General features: G+C 48.6%; 1 protein-coding gene across 1 annotated transcript in view; it reads right to left on the bottom strand.

The window, feature by feature from the left end:
* Window positions 1-19699, bottom strand: part of CPAMD8 (C3 and PZP like alpha-2-macroglobulin domain containing 8) — a 76323-nt gene that overhangs the window by 32477 nt on the left and 24147 nt on the right. Inside the window, exons 8-21 of the mRNA XM_054979595.1 lie at window positions 18990-19007; window positions 17219-17273; window positions 16916-17029; window positions 15131-15215; window positions 13235-13343; window positions 12047-12274; window positions 11320-11490; window positions 10956-11084; window positions 10532-10715; window positions 10109-10281; window positions 9856-10005; window positions 9530-9694; window positions 1719-1864; window positions 1168-1230 (exon numbers count right to left, since the gene is read on the bottom strand). Of these exons, the coding sequence (XP_054835570.1) occupies window positions 1168-1230; window positions 1719-1864; window positions 9530-9694; window positions 9856-10005; window positions 10109-10281; window positions 10532-10715; window positions 10956-11084; window positions 11320-11490; window positions 12047-12274; window positions 13235-13343; window positions 15131-15215; window positions 16916-17029; window positions 17219-17273; window positions 18990-19007 (1790 nt within the window). The remainder of the gene's footprint in view (window positions 1-1167; window positions 1231-1718; window positions 1865-9529; window positions 9695-9855; window positions 10006-10108; window positions 10282-10531; window positions 10716-10955; window positions 11085-11319; window positions 11491-12046; window positions 12275-13234; window positions 13344-15130; window positions 15216-16915; window positions 17030-17218; window positions 17274-18989; window positions 19008-19699) is intronic.

Genomic DNA, 19699 nt, shown 5'->3' with positions numbered 1-19699 from the left:
GAATGTATGCCAGTGACTGTAAAATGCTTGCTATTGTAGTTTGAAGAATGGCAATCCACCTATGTACATTGGGGTGGCTCATAGATAATCAGACGCACCTATGGTACTATGCACTATGCCAGATTCATAAACTAATATGAGAAATCTCCTTTTGGATTAACCATGCTAGAAGTAGCTGTAGAGCAGAAAAGAAGCCATCTGGGAGAACCAGAGAACGTAGCTTTAACCACATTCCAAAGGAGGAGAGATTGCTCCCCTCCCACAGTGCCCAAAAGAACAATCTCTTCCTACATGGCACAAGGCTGCTGAAGCGACATTTAGACGCCAAAAGAACAGGAAATAATAGGACCTTTATGAAAGGGAAAGTGACGGAGGAACTGATAAGATGTTCCTTGGAAAGATGAACAGTGTTCTAAAGTAATGAGCAATGCTTTTGAGGTGATAAGAAACGTCATTTGAGAGATATGCATATTGTGATAAGCAGGGTTTTTTTTCTGGGAAAAAAGGTGGTGGAACTCAGTGGGTTGCCCTCGGAGAAAATGGTCACATGGCTGGTGGCCCCGCCCCCTGATCTCCAGACATAGGGGAGTTGAGATTGCCCTCCGCGCCGCTGAGCAGCGCGGAGGGCTATCTCAACTCCCCTCTGTCTGGAGATCAGGAGGCGGGGCCACCAGCCATGTGACCATTTTCAAGAGGTTCCGGAACGCCGTTCCCCCGCGTTCCCCCTGAAAAAAAGCCCTGCCTAAAAGTATAAAGTCTTGTGCTGTAGCATCATAGCTCCGAAGAACTAATCAGTCCAAGGAGCCTTTTGTTTCATCCTGGTAACTTTATTGTTCTTCCTTGCTTATAAGCAATAAAACTGGCCTTTGTTTCTCTCCTTTCCCGGACTCCAGCGTGCTCTCCTATACTAATGAGCCAAAACAAGATAAGGTAGAGAAATCTGTGCAAGACAGCCAAGGAAACCAATATGCTGGAAGCAGCTCCGCTTCCCGATCAGTGGTGAGCACTGCCTCCAGTGCACCAGGAGGGAGGACTAAGCTCGGCAGGGAGTTGCCTGCCAAGGGCTTAACCCCACACCCCAGGGAAGCTGCACTAGAGTCTGATGGCTGCTCCTGTGCCCCAGTCCACAGCTAGGAAGAGGCAGCAGCAGGGTGACCCCAGAGGTACCTGACGTTCAAGCAGTGCCAAAGCCAGGTCTCCGGGAAGAAAACCCTCTTCTTCTTCTCTGCTCTGTGGAAGACAAGAAAAGGGCTGAGGAACAGATGGGAGAGAGCCACGCTGAGAGTGCAGGTTGCTCACCTCAGAAGGGCCCCTCCCAGGCCAGCATACCAAGGAGGCAGTCACCTTCTCAAGCCACCCCTGGACATCCAACTTGTAGCATGAAGGGCCACAAGATGCCTCCAGCCCCGCCCCCTTGGGGTCCAGAGTCCTTGCCCACAGAAGTGACCCAGCACGCTGACCTCCTCCCCACATTCAAGGCGCAGCCTGATCAGATTTTCCACATTGCCCTGGATTCGTGCCCCCCTGTGCCACCCGGCATCTCTGCCACCCACCAAACAGCACAGCAGGTGCCGCTCACAATGCTTGGGGACCTCCCAAAGCAGTTGCTTCCCGTCAGTGAGACAAGGGGCATTTCCGCCAAGTCCCCCCCCCATTCTGGCTGGGGCAAATAGCATCAAAAGGCAGCCTCGTGTCGTCTTTCCAGGAGCAGCCTCTACCTTGGCACAGCCTTGGAATGCTGCATGGAAGCCACCAGGGTGCCAGTGTGGGGCTGGAAGGCTGGCACAGCCTCGTCAGTGTACATGCTGCCATGCTGTCGGTGGTTCAAGCTGACCAGGTCCGTCATCACAACCAAGCCGGTTTCCTGGGAAACAAACAAACAAGTCCATTGTTAGAAGACAATTCAGCCTTCCCCACTGAGGAGACCTAAACTTCAACCCCCTCCCCAAAATAGCTGTGGAGGGAAAGGTAATTGGACAACTGAGAATTGACTGTAAACACAAACATGAGCCAGCCAATGCCAGGCGAATAATGAGACATCCTAGAGTTTCCAACCTCCAGGTGAGGCATGCAGCTCTCCCAGAATTACAGCTGGTCTCCAGACTGCAGAAATCAGTTCCCCAGAAAAGATGGCTGCTCTGGAGGAGGGACTCAGTCCTGATGCACTCCCTCCCCCAAACCTGACCCTCCCAGATCCACTGGGTGACCTTGGGCCAGTCATTCAGCTGGGAGGATAAAATGGAGGAGAGGAGAATCAGAGAAGCTGCTTTGGTACCCCTTGGGAAGAAACGTGTACAAATGTGACCAGGGCTTTTTTTCTGGGAAAAGAGGTGGTGGAACTCAGTGGGTTGCCCTCGGGGAAAATGGTCACATGGCTGGTGGCCCCGCCCCCTGATCTCCAGACAGAGGGGAGTTGAGATTGCCCTCCGCGCCACGGCGCGGAGGGCAATCTCAACTCCCCTCTGTCTGGAGATCAGGGGGCGGGGCCACCAGCCATGTGACCATTTTCAAGAGGTTCCGGAACTCTGTTCCACTGTCTTCCGGTTGAAAAAAAGCCCTGGGCGGGACCGAATAACCCAAACCCCATTCTTCATGCAACTCAAGCGCCTCACTCTTGCAAGCACAGCTTGGGAGAGAAGAGAGAAGGCCTCCGCCAAAGTAGCAGCAAACCAGGATGAGGAAGGGCCTTTCTACAAACTACAGAAGGCCAAGGGGCTGGTGGAGGTTTGAGGGCTTGTGCAGGTAGAATAGCTGGAAGGACAAAATCTACAAAAGGATGGAACAAGCCAAAGAGTCGTGGCCAGGTTCCCTCACACCCTCTCAAAGAGCCTGAATACCCAGCCAGCTTTGACCTGAAGGCTTCCAAACACCCTCAGGGCTGCCGAGAGCCACCATGGACCCCTAGACAAAGATTTCATCTGGAGGCCCCCACATGTCAGAAATACATCTGATAGGGACCCCTTGGATTCTGGAACTGCTTTCGCCAGGCATTTTGTTTAGTCGTCTTACTGCAGGCCTTTTGTCAGTTTGGTGTAGTGGTTAAGAGCAGTGGGACTCTCATCTGGAGAACTGGGTTTGATTCCCCACTCCTCCACTTGAAGCCATCTGGGTGACCTTGGGCTAGTCACACCTCTCTGGAGCCCTCTCAGCCCCACTCACCTCATAGAGTGTTTTGATGTGGGGATAATAATAACATACTTTGTAAACTGCTCTGAGTGGGCATTAAGTTATCCTGAAGGGTGGTATATAAATTGAATGTTGTTATTATTATTGCCATTAATATTTAAAATATTGGAAGGCCTTTTAACAGAAATGTTAACCAAACTTTTGTTCTTGAGCTAAACTTTGGGTACGTTATTGCTGGGTTTTAGTCTCTTTAAAAAGTAAATAAAGCTTCCTTGGGCAACATATAAAAGATCCCATGCAGTGGAATGGTTAGCGTGTGGGGCTAGCACAGGGGTGGCTCACATCCACCACGCTTGACTCTTGGATCCTTCCAGATTCCAAAATGCTTTGGGGGATTTTAGAATTCCAGACACATGCTATCTTCCCCCAGCCACTCAAACAAGTGGTCATCTGTCCGCTAATTAAAAAAAATCCCTAGACAAAAATGATGTGGCTAATTATTGCCCAGTCTCTAATCTGCCCTTTCTGGGCAAAGTGATTGAGACAGCGGTACCTGAACAACTTCAGATCTTCTTGGATAACTCTAGCACTCTGGACCCTTTCCAATCTGGATTCAAACCAGGGCATGGGACAGAGACAGCACTAGTAGCTTTAGCAGATGATCTCCGTCTCATAATAAAGGCCACGCCTCCTTATTGCTCTTCCTGAATCTGTCTGCAGCCTTTGACACAGTAGACCATGCCATCCTGTTGAGGTGTTTAGAGACAGAAGTGGGCATCAAAGGATGTGCCCTGGACTGGTTTAAATCGTTTCTCATGGGACAGACCCAAAGGGTTGCCATCGGAGATCAGCTATCTCCAGAATGGGAGCTATCTTGCGGGGTTCCGCAGGGTGCAATGTTGTCTCCCATGTTATTCAATCTCTGTGTAAAGCCTTTAGAACTCGTTGACAGTTATGGAGTTGGATGTCATCAACATGCAGATGACACTCAACTCGCTATCTAGGTCCCCACAGGATGCAGTAGAAATCTTGGATCTCTGCTTAACAGCTGTGGTGAAATGGCTGAAAATGAACAAATTGCAATTGAACCCAGACAAGATGGAAGTGATACTTGTTGGGAATCTTTGAGGGACATTGTACTCCCTACTTTTGATGGAGTTCATCTGACCCTTGCACACTTGGTTAAAGAGCCTAGGAGTTATACTGGATCCAGCATTACCACTAGAAAAACAAGTTAAAGCGGCTGCAAAAAATGCTCTCTACTACCTCACTCTAGCCTGAAAGATGGCTTCTTACTTTGACGTGGCTGACCCAGCCACCTAGATCCATGCTATGGTAACATCAAGACTTGATTCTTATAATGCACTACATATAGATCTCATGTCTAAGTTAACTAGGAGACTCCGACTGGTGCAGAATGCTGCAGCCTGGCTGTTATCAGGAGCGAGCAGGAGCATTACTCCCATCCTGCAGTCATTCCATTGGCTACCCATTGGTTACCGTGCTTAGTTCAAGGTATTGGTTATCACATACAAAGCTCTTCACGGCCTTGGTCTGGCATACCTACAGGACTGCCTCCCTCCCTACGTTCCTCCGGGGCAACTTCGCTCATCTGAATAGGGTCTCCTGCAGGTGCCACCCTGCACATGGGCGAAATCAACACCAGCCCATACATGGGCTTTCTCTGTGGTGGCCCCTACCCTGTGGAACGGCCTGCCTGAGGAGGTCAGGAGAGTCCCCTTGGCTTTCCACAAACAATGCAAAACAAAATTATTCAAAAAGGCTTTTTTATTCAGATAGCAAAATAAAAAAGAGTCCAGTAGCACTTTAAGACTAACCAATTTTATTGTAGCATAAGCTTTCGAGAATCACGTTCTCTTGACTCTATGTTTTTGTACCATTATATCCGTAGAAGCCTCTTCACAATTTGGAAGAAGTACAGAAACTACCTGCAAGAAGGAACTCTCTCTTGGGTGGTTCCTTATGAAGTAATAGACTCGAAAACTGTTGACAATGAACAACGATGTTTAACATATAAGGAAATAACACAAACAGACCTTTCCAAGTTAAGAATAAAAACGCAAGAAGAGTTGTCTTCAAATTATGATTGGTTTCAATATAGACAGATTAGAGACCTTTACAACTCGGATTGTGCAAAGGGAGGGATAAGAATAGAGAACTCAGAACTAGAGGAAGTAATTCTACAAGAAGATAAAAAGGAAATCTCTAAGGTCTATAAGGTGTTGTTAAAATGGTACACTGAAGATGAGACAGTTAAAGTGCAGATGGTGAAGTGGGCTATAAACTTTAATAAAGAAATAACAATGGAGGCGTGGGAATACTTGTGGAAAAATACGTTGAAGATTACGGCATGCACTAACATTAAAGAGAATGTCTATAAAATGATTTATCGTTGGTATTTGACACCAAAGAAAATTGCGCTAGGGAACTTAAATATGTCTAACAAGTGCTGGAAATGTAAAAAACATGAGGGATCTTTGTATCACATGTGGTGGACTTGTGAGGTAGCTAGGCAGTACTGGGGGGAAATAATAAGAGTAATAAGTGAGATTTTACAATTTCAAGTTAATAAGAACCCAGAACTCCTGCTACTGAACTTGGGAATGGAGGATATTCCAGCACAATACAGGACATTGCTATTTTACATGACGGCAGCGGCTAGACTTTTGTACGCGCAGAAGTGGAAAGTACAAGAAGTGCCAACCATCGAGGACTGGATTTATAAACTGCTGTACATGGCGGAGATGGACAAAAAGACAAGAAGATTGAGAGACCTTGATCCAGGACAGTTTAACACGGACTGGGAGAAGCTGAAACAATACTTGGTGAAAAAATGGGAGGTGGGAGGAGAACTGTGGCAGTTTGAAAATTTCTGAAATATAACAAAAGAAGAGAGAAGTGACTATACCGGGGGGGAGAGTTGAAAAATATCTAAGCAATTATTTTATTTGACTATTAGGGATAGAAACTGATTAATCTCATTGCTGGCAGATAATGGTATAATGGAGAAACTGTATAATCAAAATGAATGAATACAAGAAAGTAGGGGAAAATATATAGTAATATACAGAATATGGGTCAAATTGATTGACTTATGCTTAAAGTATAAAACAAAGAGTAATATATGGAGTATGGGTTAAATTGATTGACCTATATTGAAGGTATGCAATGTTTATAATGTACTTAAAGTTATGTATAATGAGGAATAAATTGTTTGTTCAATATAGAGGAGATCAGAATGAGTAAGATAGAGTACAGGTTACCAAAATGATTATTGAAGAATATATGCCAGAAATGTATTATCTAGTTGTTAAGTTAAATGGAAAGGGAAATGAGACAGCATTGTGATATAATAGGTAAGCTTAGAAGAGAGTGAAAGTATATGTTTAATAGGTAAAATAAGTTTGAAATGAGTAGGGGAAAATAGATAAGGGGTTGGAAAACTGTTGGAAGTCAACAAAAGGGGGGGGAAGGGAGGGGGTTAGAATTGGAATTTTTTTAAAGGAAATTGATTGTAATGGACATTAAAATATTTCTAATCCAATAAAAAACTTTTTAAATAAAAAGAGAATCACGTTCTCTTCGTCAGATGCATGGAGGGCAGAAGGAAACTGGTCAAATATAGAGGAAGAGAGGGGAGGGGAGGGGGGGAGGAGGAGAGGGGGGATGTAAACAACTCCTTTGATATGGAGATGCAGACAGCTCCTTTTGGTGTGGGGATCAGTTTGCTTGTGTAAAGGTTCAAAGGAGTTTGCCGTGTTAGTCTGTAAGTAGCAAAATCAAAAAGAGTTCAGCAGCACCACCAAGACTATCCAATTCCATTGCAGCACAAGCCTTCGATAACCACAGTCCTCCCCGCCAGATGCATCTGACAAAGAGAACTGTGGTCCTCGATCCCCACACCAAAAGGAGCTGTCTGCATCTCCATATCAAAGGAGTTGTTTACATCCCCCCTCTCCTCCTCCCCCCCTCCCCTCCCCTCCTCTATATTTGACCAGTTTCCTTCTGCCCTCCATGCATCTGATGAAGAGAACGTGATTCTCGAAAGCTTATGCTACAATAAAATTGGTTAGTCTTAAAGGTGCTACTGGACTCTTTTTTATTTTGCTACTACAGACTAACACGGCTAACTCCTCTGGATCTTATTCAGATAGGAGAGCTATATTGTAGGGTGGGGGTCTCAGATGCTTCGTGAATGAGTTAGGGACCATAGACTTCACCACTATGTTGCCTTACACATACTATCTGTTGCTTTAAGTATGTGCTTCTATGTGCTGCCTGTGCTTCAAGTATGATCCTACTGGGTAGTTACAAGTTGTCTAATGTCAGTCCTAGAATTGCTTATGCTGTTTCAGCATTTCTTCAACCCTCTATTGGATTCTTGCTAATGCTGTGTCTTTGTAAACTTCTATTTATTTACCCTATGGCATCACTTATGACATTATCCTTGATATCGATTGTACTAATCTCACACTGTGTGTTCCGCCTTCAATCTCATTGAGAAAGGCAGACTATAACTAACATTAAGAAGAAGAAGCAGAAGCCGGTTTGGTGTAGTGGTTAAGAGCAGCGGGACTCTAATCTGGAGAACCGGGTTTGATTCCCCACTCCTCCACTTGAAGCTAGCTTCTAGGACCTCTCTCAGCCCCACCCACCTCACAGGGTGATTGCTATGGGGATAATAATAACATACTTTGTAAACTGCTTTGAGTGGGTGTTAAGTTATCCTAAATCGAATGTTGTTATTATTATTCCCCCTTCTTAGGCTCTGCTCCAGTCAGCCAATTAACCAGACCTGTCAATGTTTATTCAAAGTGAGACTGAGTTCAGTGGGGCTTAAAGGTAGGTAAAGGTAGTCCCCTGTGCAAGCACCGAGTCATTACTGACCCATGGGGGGATGTCGCACCACAATGTTTTCTTGGCAGACTTTTGTTACAGAGTGGTTTGCCATGGCCTTCCCCAGTCATCTACACTTTACCCCCAGGAAACTGGGCGCTCATTTTACCGACCTCAGAAAGTTGGAAGGCTGAGTCAACCTTGAGCCGGCTACCTGAACCCAGCTTCCGCCGGGATCAAACTCAGGTCGTGAGTAGAGCTTAGGCAGCAGTACTGCCGCTTACCACTCTGTGCCACAGGGTCCAGTGGGGCTTACTTGCATGTAAATGTGCCTTAAATGCCCTTTCCGCACTTCTTCTCCCTGGTTCTCCCCATCTCAAAACCTCTCCTGCATCCATTCCCTTTCCGTTCATCAGCACCAGATGCTCCCCCCTCCCCGCTACAACCCCCTGTAGCAATCTCTAGAACTAGGAGCTGCCAGTCTTTTTATTACTGACTCCTTCTCTTGTGTCTTTTACAGCAGCTTGAGTGGCAGGCAGAATCTTCTCTGTCCTGTCAAGCTTCACTGGCTGATTTCTGTAGATTGGGTTTCCGTTAAAGGCAGGGGAACAAGCCAAGCCTCTTTCCTGGTCAGTTGGTAACCTTACACAGAACAACTACTACTCACCAGTCTGCATTTCCTTCAACCTGACGCTCATTCTGAGGATCTGCCTGGAAACACATTTGCCTCTCCAGCATCACAATGTGAGGTCTCACAGATGTATCCCCTCTGTAACGTTCTCTGGGCTGTGGCAGAATTAGAACTCCCCCTTCCACACAACCCCCTTCAGCTAGCAGCTCAGGTACCAGACGGAGGCACTGCTGCTGTGCAAGTTGAAGGTGCACCATGGGCACAGGCTGGGCAACCAAGCCAACCCCCGGCCCAGCCTCCATCCCTCGCTGTGTGTGGACTCATGGTGCGCCAGTGGCTGCTGAAGGCAGCAGCAACTCAGTGAAGCTGCATGGTATCAGCTGTCGGGGATCTCAAAGGCGAGGCTCAGGGCAGCTGCCAGTGGATGCCGCATGGGTCCAGCCTCCCCTTGCTTTGAGGCTCTAGAATTTTGTCCCCCCACCCTTGCCCCCTGCATTCAGTGACCCTGAACAGCCTCAAAGCTCTGTAGCGTTAGCCCTTTTCCTCTCGAAGGCCAACTGTACTCAACCAAGGGAGCCACCACTGCCCACAGCTTGCTCTCTCGCTCTCGCTCTCTCGCTCTCTCTGAACAGAATGCACTCCCTGCCCCAGTTCTTGCTGTTCAAAGCTGCAGGGGCTCAGCCTCCGCCAGCACTGTGGTAGCAATCTTGGATCATGGCCAACTGGAAAGTACAACCAAGCAGTAATATGACCAATTTCTTTTAGACTTGCCAGATTCAACCTCTGATAAAAGTTTCTGGCAACAAAGGAGGAGTTTTGCTCCAAGTCCAAAAGGAGGGAGGGTGGGCTTCGTCAAGAACAGACAGGCAGGTCACAAGCAGACCCAGATGAAAAGATGACAAGGGAAACCCTCACCGTAAAGGCAAAGCGGGCATCCTTGGTGGTGTCCCAGTGCCAGGGGAAGATGGAGGAACGGCGTCGGCGCCCGTGCAAAGCCATGCCTGGCCACCAAAAGTGCCCGTCTTCCTTGATAGTCCCAAAGGTGTCAGACACATCATAATCTGCCAGTTCCTGGAAGATCTGCACGGTACGACAAAGCACACCATTTAGAAAGGCTGCAGGACTGGTGAAAACCCGAATGCCCCAGGAAGCAATCAGTGGTGAAGAGTCAACTCTTGTCTGTCTGAAAGTTTGTTCACTGTCTTCTCTTTTTGGCACCCCCCCTCCCCAGGTTTGCTCACCTGTGAAGACATCAGTTGGAAGCCTGGCTTAAGGAGGTAAACACTTTTATCCACCGTGGCCAAGCAGACACAACTCCCCTTCGCGGCTCTGACCTTGATGCCCACGTAGTCACCTGGCCTGGTCTCATTTGCCAAAAACATCACTGAAACCTGGCAATGAAGAAAAAAAAAAGAGCACCATCAGCCCATCAGCCCACAAGCCTCCCTGACTGTCCTGGAGTCCAAAGAGCAGCCAGCCCAAGGGGTTGGCTACCTGGTTTTCAAAGGAGGGCTTGACGGCAAACTGCAAGCTGTCCGTCACCCCTTCTCCATCCTCCTGCACATAATACACCAGGAGGCGGCCCAGGGGAGCCATGCTATGGGTCACCAAGAAACGGAGGGAGGTCACACAGATGCTCATCTCAACCGCAGGAGGGCTGGTGGTGGCTAAACGGAAAATGGTGCAAAGGAAAGTCAGGTGTACCAAACACACAAACGGCCTCAGGACACGAAAAGAATCCTGTTGGAGCAGACCAGAGAAGGGTCCACCAACAGACACAGTTGCTTGCCCAAGCAGGGAGTGGTACAGCAACCTTTTCCAAGAGAGGATCTGCAGTCTGTGTGCCCCACCAAGCTGAGCCACCCCCTCCACCACCATCACCACCACGCCCTCTCTTGCCCAGCCCCAAAACTGTGCCTGGGAAGGGGGCCACGTGGCTACTTCTGCCAGAGGATGCAGCAGCGCTTCGGCTCCTCTGCTGAGTGACATTCCTGGACTGCAGTCCAGACAGGACGATGTTCCCCCGTGACACCACTTCATAGTGGAGAGTGAAATTGCACGGGCAAGTGGATTTCACAGCAATGCTTGCCTCTTCTCCCACCTGGGAAGAAAAAGACAGCCACTCCAGGCTCCTCTGCCAAAGCAAAACACAGCAGAACACAAAGCCACCAAGTCCTCCAAACAGGGGCCTGCTTGACTTAGTGATGGGGAGAGATAGACAGAGACCAACACCCACCACCCTGCAGCGCTGCCTCCTTGTAGCTCCCAAGCCCAGGCTGACCACACAAATCTCCTCTCCCTCTGCAACTCTGTGAAACCCTGAAACACAGATGGGCCCTACCAGGAAAGGCCTGTCGAGCATCTGGAGCTGGAGGTAGCATTTGCTGGGCGAGTACCAGCTGCTGATGGACAAATAGTTGGGCAGGTACTGGTCTCCCACCGGCTTCCCATCAATGGCAGTAACTTTGGCCTCGAAAAAAGGAAGGAAAGTGTAAACCACAAACGTAAAGCTCAGGTTCCACCCTCCCAGAGGAGGCATTCCCCTCTTTTACCCCGTAATGCTCATATTCAGTGGGTCCATCCCATTGCCCCCTGGTGCAAAAAGCCACAGGCTAAAGGGGTTTGCACACACAGCAGCCAGGGCAACTTTGATAGGATTCAAGGTGTTTATGGACCTGCTCATCTCCTCAGGTGCTTCCGCTCACCTCCAGCCAGGCATATTGGGCAGCAGCTGGGATGGATGGGATTTCGAACACCACCAGGCCCCTGCTGGACATCAGCTCACTTGTATAAATGTTGTCCTTTGGCGTCAGCTCTGCTTTAATCCGGACGGTCACCCTGTCTGCGGGGCTCCCATCCGGATATGTGACTTCCACCTGAAGAGCCAGGAGATAAAGGGACTGCTTAAGATTCAGGTGGGGGGATCTTCTACTTCCCCCGGGGAGCACAGACAATCATGGCTACAGATGGAACGTGGCGCAGGAAGCACGGAGCCTGGGGCCAACGTGGCGTCGCCATCAAAGTGCCAGGCTACGACCAGGCCACAGCGCCCGACTCACATCCCCACTGGGCCACCAAATTCAATGGATGGTCTATTTCTCTCAGCCTCACAAATCTCACAGAGATCCTGTGAAGATAAAATGGGCATGCCCAGACTGCCTTGGAGGAAAGGCCAAATGAAAACCTACCAGATTATAAGGTATTAAAATCAAGATAAAATGTCTCCCAGGCAAGCCCCGGAGAGGCCTTCAACAGTACAGGCCTTGCTCATCCAGTAAACAACTTGCTCAGTCCTCCCCACCCGCCACCCCCGATCTTTGATTGGGGCTCAAGTGCAAGGGGAAAGACCAACGTTCTTCCCTGCACATGCTCAGAAGCTTGCGTTCCTAGCAAAGATCAGGTCAAGACTGGATACCCCCCTTCCCCCCTCACCTTCCCCCTGTAGGGCAGGCCTGGCTTGAACTGCTTGCGGGTGTCTTTTGTGTATTGTATGTCAACCAGCTGCTTCTGCACAGGGGTGGAGTCATCAAAGGTGGCCTGCTTGTTCCCATCAGCGCTGGTCACTGTGGCCCAGATGCTCACAACGCCTCTGAAATGCTCTGGGATGTCTGCAGGCATGAGGTCTCCCACACACACCTCGAAATGTGCAGAGCCGTCGATCTGCCAATCATGCCACAAGAGAGAAAAGTAAGGGGGAAGAACCCCAGGCCGGTGTGAAGCACGTGAGGGGTGGGGGGTAAAGAGGCATTCACAGAGTTGCCCGCTGCTGTGTCCCACTGGGGTCAGGAGACCGAAGATCCTCCCACTTTCTCTGAGGTATCAAGGATTGCAGAAACAGCAAAAGGTACCCGCTGGCACACACTTGCTCACTCAGGGCAGGCTGGCTCAGTCCCTCAAGTTCCTGGCCACTTCGTACTTGTGGCAAACTCTGAGCCCAGACCCTGCGGTGGGCTCTGGGAGAAGAGAAGGACATGATCTCAAGGCCCTTCTGCCTTCCTGAGGGCCTGGTTCTGAAATACTGGCGAAGGGACTGACGTGTGATCCAGGGAGGTCCCCAGTCCAAATTGCACCTCTGCCACAGATTCACCTAATGGCTGTAGGCAAGCCAGTTAGTGCCTCAGTCCCCCAATAAGCGTAACAACTCTGGCCTACTTTATGAGCTTGTTGTTAAGGATTACAACAAGCACTTTGACCCCTGAAAACATTAAAGCCACTTGAAGCCAGCTGGGCGACCTTGGGTCAGTCACAGCTCCTTGAAGCTCTCTCAGCCCCCCCTCCCACCTCACAGATTGTCGTGAGGATAATAATAACACATTTTGTAAACCACTGAGGGGGCATTAAGTTGTCCTGAAGGGTGATATATAAATTAAATTAAATATTATTTAAACTGCCAAGAACCACTTTTCCCCCATCATAAGTTATTTTTTGTTTTAAAAGGAAGTCTGAGAGAGAAAAGGAGGAAAGAAGAGAGGAGGAGAAAGGGAATACCAGACACGACGATGGACACGTACAGGCACAGACCTGAACCACTGCCTGTCAGAGCTAGACATAGCTCTGACAGACGACCAAAGACCGGTGTCCAAAGCCACCACTGCACATGCACTTACACCCCTCACTCACTTTGCTAGTTTTGAAAACGGGGGGTCCTGCTTCATGCCGGTAATATCCCACCCCATTTACTGTCAAGTTGACCGTCAATCTCCCTGTCACAGGTTTCCCAAACGTGTATCTGAAACAGGAGAAATTCAATAGTTAAATATGCTCCTAGTTGTCCTTTTCCTTGGGGCTTTTCCAATCATGGGGCATGGAGCTGGGGAGTCAACCAGGGCTTTTTTTCAGCAGGAACACGGGGGAACGGAGTTCCGGAACCTCTGAAAATGGTCACATGGCTGGTGGCCCCGCCCCCTGATCTCCAGACAGAGGGGAGTTCAGATTGCCCGCATGGCGGGCAATCTGAACTCCCCTCTGTCTGGAGATCAGGGGGCGGGGCCACCAGCCATGTGACCATTTTCTCCGTGGGCAACCCACTGAGTTGCACCGCCTCTTTTCCCAGAAAAAAAGCCCTGGAGACGACTAAGGGGGTGAGGAACCATGACAGAGTTTTCTAAAATTCTCCATGCGATGGGAAAAGGGAAGAGCAATTTTTTTTTTACCCTCTCCCGTAATACCAGCTCTTAGGGGCACCCTGTGAAAATGATGGTAGATAATTCAGGGCAGATAAGGAAAGTATTCCCTTCAGCCAACAAAGAACTCTCTGCCTCAGGATGTAGCCAGGGTCCCTGGCTCAGGCAGCTTTAAAAATGATGGCTAAATGTTCAGGGGCAGTAGATGCCTGACTAGGGTTGCCAACCTCCAGGTGGTAGCTGGAGATCTCCCAGAATTGCACCTGATCTCCAGGTGACAGAGATCAGGTCGCTTGGAGAAAACGGCTGTTTTGGAAGGTGGAGTGTATGGTGTTCTACCCAGCTGAGGTCCCCTGCCTCTCCGGGCTCCACCCTAAAAATCTCCACGAACGTCACAGTCTGGATCTGGCAGGGGGCGGGGGAGCACCCGGAAGAGGCTTGGGCCTTCTGGGCTTTCCCAGGCAATTGACTGGCGACTCTCCAGGAGACTGGCTGGACTACATGGGTTAGGTCATCCAGCAAGGCTCAACTCCCACCCTTGTTTCCAGGACCAGCCAGCCTGCACCGAGAACAAAAGGAGCCACAAACAGGGACTCAGATGGATCCCCTGGAAAACAAACGCAGCACTCAACAGGGGTGTGATTGAGGAGAGGATGAAAAGCTCTCAGTGGAGCCCAAGTGGCTTCAAACCAAAGGAAGGGGGAAAGTGCTAGCTAGCCCTGGGTCTGCTGCAGAACCTGAACCCCAAGATCCCATGGTTTGGAGGCCTCAGGAGGCCCAATTCCAATCACCCGTTTCTGGGCAGCCAGCATTTGCGTGTTGGGCCAATTGTTGGCTAACTGCTGAACTCCACAGCCTGAAGAGCTGTGTGGTGTGTACACATCTGCTTTGCTTCGATTCTGGCCGTTACACACAAAACACTGGAGAAGGACCTGCTCAGGAGAGGATTTGCTCGGGCTTTCTTCTCAGACAGCAGCAAAGCTTGACCAGGAGGGATGCAAGAAACAGGTCAAGCACAGCTGTCGGCAGAAGGCAGGAGAAAACTCATTGCTCAGTAATCTACAAGTCAGCGTGCTGTCTGCACATCACACCTTGCATCTCTGGAACCATAAGGACCATTTAAAGATGACAGTGGCTGTCATTTAAATAGCCCCAGGAGACAATGGGTGGCATACCTAAGAACCTGGAGCTTCCCCTTTGGGCAGCTCCACTTGTAGGCACACCAAGCCTCAAATCCCACCACAGCCTAGGAGACAAGTTCTAACCAGTCCTGGCCACAACTCTTCCTTCCCCTGGGCTTTGAAAGACAACATGACACTTGCAAAATGACTGCAGTGTGACAAAAGGCCAATACAGAAAGAGCCCCAGCAGACTCCCACATTTAAGCACGTACCTGGCATGGACAACTCCCTTCTCACATGTCTTGAGGTCACGGATGTAGCGAGGGGGCTCAATCCACAGCTCAAACTTGGGTAAAACTGATGGAGGAGGAGAGAGAGGAAAGTTCATGAGACATAAGCTTGCATTGTGGTTCCACGGAAGCCAGTAAGGCTCCCATAAAGCTCCATCATCCCGGGAGAGGGAGAGGGAGAGGGAGATGTCAGTTAAACCCCAGCTGCTGGGGGTGGGGGAGGGGAGGCTGCTGCATCCAAATGCAATCTTCAGGCAAAGAGCTGCTGGCACACTGCCCTCTAGAAAGAGCCACATACCAGTCGACATTTCAATTAACTAGCTCAATTACAAGATGCAACTCAGTTGAGGCTGATTCGTTACTTTGCCAAAAGAGTAGTTTGAAAGAGAACCTGCTCAGAAAAACAGACCTATCTCCAGGGCTTTTTTTCAGCAGGAACACGGGGAACGGAGTTCTGGAACCTCTTGAAAATGGTCACATGGCTGGTGGCCCCGCCCCCTGATCTCCAGACAGAGGGGAGTTTAGATTGCTCTCCCTAAACTCAGTAGGTGGCCTCTCAGCCCCAGCTTCCCAGCAGTATTATGGGAATAATAATAACACTAACTTGTTCACTGCTCTGGGTGAGGCACTAATCTGTCTGGAAGAGCGGTATGTAAGTGTTGTTGTTAAATTCAGAATGGATAGAAGGAAATACTTCTTTACTGAGTGATTAAAATCTAGAATTCATGGCCACAAGCATAAATGGCTTTAAAAGGAAATTTGGGGAGAGGTCCCTCCATAGCTACTAGTAATGTTTACTACAGGAACCTATCACAAACAGAGGCAAAAGATCTCTGAATACCAGCGCTAGGAGGCAACTTTGGGGGAAAGTCTCAGCCTCTATGCGCTGTTGATGGCCTTTCAGCAAAACTGGTTGGCCACTGTGAGGCAAGACGCTGGACCAAATGGGCTACTGGTCCGGTCTAGCAGGGCTCTTCTTATGTTCTTAAAGCTAAAGGACCATCTCTCCCATTACGTCCTCATGCACTAACTTAGGTCCCGTAGCCGTCACCTTCTGCTTGCCCCCGTGCTTAAGGCAGTGCACTTGGCATCTACCACAGCCCGTTCTTCTCAGTAGTGGAATGGGCTCCCTGAGGACATGAAGTTTTTAAAAGACACTGTAAGGATGTTTGATTTATTGGGGATTTGAGCACAGTTTGAGATGCAAGCATTTTCTTGGGGTCAGGGAAGAGGTAATGGAGTTTATTTTATCATGGAAAGTTTTAATTTAAAATCATAAAGCCATCTTAAGCCCAAGGGAAAGGAATGGTAAATATATTTTAATATGACTAAATACAAGGGTTTTCCCCCATTTGCCCTGTTCTGCCCGTATCTTTTCCTTTCTGTGCAAACCCTTATTTGACTGCTTGTATTGATAAGGGAGGGAAGGTGACCTGGAATAGCCGGAGCACTTCAGATTTCGGAAGCTAAGCAGGATCCATCTCTGGACCCACCAAGTAAGACTCTGCGGAGAAGGCGGCAGGAAACCACCACTGCTTCTCACTTGCCCGGCTGGGGTTGCCACAAGTCGGTTGTGACTTGACGGCACATACATATCCATTTTTGAGGCCGTCACCAATTTCATAAAACCAACCACCAAAATGACATTGACATAGATCAGTGAGCAGAGTAACAAGAAGAAAGCTATAAAATCAATACGCAGAACCGATTTTAAAGCATTCTTGTGGAGAAAAAAATATTTTGCAGAAAGTGGTGCCAGTGACTCACCGTACTTTTGCACTTCAAAGGATTTCTTGTACGTGTGCCCCTGCATTTCCGCAAAAACGAACCACTCACCAGACACTGGCTGGTCTGACAAAGGAAAGCTCACATTCAGAACGCCTGCAGAGAAGGGGGGAAAGAAAACCTCAGCAAGCACTGCCTGAAATATCGGGAATACTCTCATCAAGAAGCGATGAGAAAATGGAAGAAGCAATGGCTTTTTCCTCATTTCTTAATCCAATTGGTTCTTAGGGCCACGGACTACTCGGGGGGGGGGGGGGAACACATCTGTGATGGTCAGAGACTCACCACAACAAATGGGTTTCAGATTGTTCCACTCGATCATCCGAGACCCACGAGGATCCTGGGAAGGGGTTAAAACAAGAGACGTCCTTTGGCCTATTCAAACAACTAGCAAACCAGAGCCTTTGAAAAGGTACATATGGAAACAAAGAGAGCAATTACGATTACTTGAGAGTGTTCAGTCGCATGCTTTGTGTCAGCATCAAAGGCAGACAGACAACATGCAGGCTAGTCTCCTCTGTGCTTCTCTGGGCCCTCCCTCTCATTCAAAGGCAGGAAGCCTCACTCAGTGGCTCGGGAGCTCTTCTGAGCATCATTCTCCAATGTGGCACCCACCCTATGCTTCAGGGTGGGCAAGGCCTTGTTCAGCAGGAGTGTGGTTGGTAGCTGGTTCCCACCATGAAACAGCTTCCCCCAGAAGAATCTCCTTGAGGTGCAGACCTTATGCCAGGCATGGAAGCTGGGCTTTTTTTCAGCAGGAATGCGGTGGAACGGAGTTCCGGAACCTCTTGAAAATGGTCACATGGCTGGTGGCCCCACCCCCTGATCTCCAGACAGAGGGGAGTTTAGATTGCCCTCCGCACCGCTGGTGCTGGGGCGGGGCCACCAGCCATGTGACCATTTTCACTGAGAGCGATTTAAACTTTAAAAAACTCCCCCCTTGTTCCAACAGACCCAAAGTGATGTCATTGGCCCTGGGAGCATGTGTGCACTTGGCGCGCGCACATGTGGTACCAGGGGCACCACCTCCCGCCAAGAGCTGTCCCCTGTGCTGGCAACCCACTGAGTTCCACCGCCTCTTTTCCCAGAAAAAAAGCCCTGGATGGAAGTAAATGTGGCTTCCTGGAAGGTAACTGAAAATGCAACTCTTTGCAATCCAATGAGTGAATGCCACTGCTCTACGGGACTGGCAGTACAACAGAACCCCCTTTTAACACTTCCTAATATGTAAGCAAGGCAAGGAAAAGGAGAATGCCAGGAAAACGCCAGACATCATATCTATGCATACAGCACAAATGTCAGTCCTAGAAATGCGCTGTTTCAGCATTTCTTCAACTCTGTATTGGATTCTTGCCAATTTTATGCCTTTGTAAACTTGTATTTATTTATCTTATAGCACTGTTTATGGAAATGTGTTTGATATTGATTGTATTAATCTCACATTATGTAATCCACCTTGAGTCTCAGTGAGAAAGGTGGCCTATAATTGACATAAATAAATTGACATAATAAATAAAATAAATTGCCCAGGCAAACCTGATCTCATCTGATCTGGGAAGCTAAGCAGGGTTCGCCTTGGTTAGTAATTGGATGGGAGGCCTCCAACAACAACCAGGGTTGCTTTACAGTGGCAGGTAATGGCAAACTGCCTCTGTTAGTCTCTTGCCTTGAAAACCCCAGCAGGGATTACCATAAGCCGGCTGTGACTTGACAGCACTTTCCACCATGACCAATATGTAAATTATCCAAAGGTTGGGAGTCAACATTGGATTTATTTTAAACATGCAGTAACCATTACTACTTAACCTGTTCAAAGCCTTCAGTGTCCTTGACCCTTCCCAATGAGCCTCCATCTACAGGTGGATGTTGGGGCCAAATCTGGCTGTCTTGCTCATAAGATGCGAATAGGGCAAATTTCTGTGTTGCCCAAACAAAAGCTTTAGGAACTTCCAAAATATTCATGCCCTTTTTGTTTCCTGGTTTAGCTGAGCGTAACAAGGAAACAAGAGGCCTGTTCAGCATGCTGGGCCTGTGCTTCAGGAGTCTGGATACTCACCAACACGTAAGCTTCAACCTGAAAAAAAAAATTTAGCATACACTTATTTTGCTTGGTATTATCAGACAAACTAAAGCCACAGCTGCTTTCCTTCAGTTTCTGTGAAGGTAGAACTAAGCTAAAAAGTAAAACAGAAAATGGACATGCAATTTCCTATCTCACCAACACACGGTATTTATCATACTTTTTGTAAGGTCCATGTAAAAACATAAAAGCAGAGTAAGATGTGGACTGGGAGGCGGGGGGGAGTGTGAATTTCCTGCACTGTGCAGGGGGTTGGACTAGATGACCCTGGAGGACCCTTCCAACCCTATGATTCTATGATTCTAAGATAAAGCACACAGTGAACCGTTACTTCTTTGGCAATCATCCTTTCCTGACACTGCAGAGGGTTTTGCTTCTCTGCCTCCAAAGCAGTAGCAGCACAGACACAGAGAGGTCTCCTGGCAGACCCGTGATGTCTCCCCAGTGGCAGAGATCTGGCCTAACCACAATCTTCCAGATGCTCATCCAGGAAGAATTTGGAGGCTTCTCAATGTCAAAAGTCAGCCTTTAGCCTCCGCCTTGGAACTAACGAAGAGAGCCTTGACTCTCCAAAGCTAATACCTTGGGAATCCAGCTGATCTGTAATGTGCTATAGAACCCAGATCTCTCTCTCCACAGGGGCTGGGCTCATCTCTAGCCATCAGTAGCACAGGAGGCAAGACTTT

Source organism: Eublepharis macularius, chromosome 5 (assembly GCF_028583425.1).
Source record: "Eublepharis macularius isolate TG4126 chromosome 5, MPM_Emac_v1.0, whole genome shotgun sequence".
NCBI lineage: Eukaryota > Metazoa > Chordata > Lepidosauria > Squamata > Eublepharidae > Eublepharis > Eublepharis macularius.
This window is presented reverse-complemented; position numbering and strand designations above follow the sequence as displayed.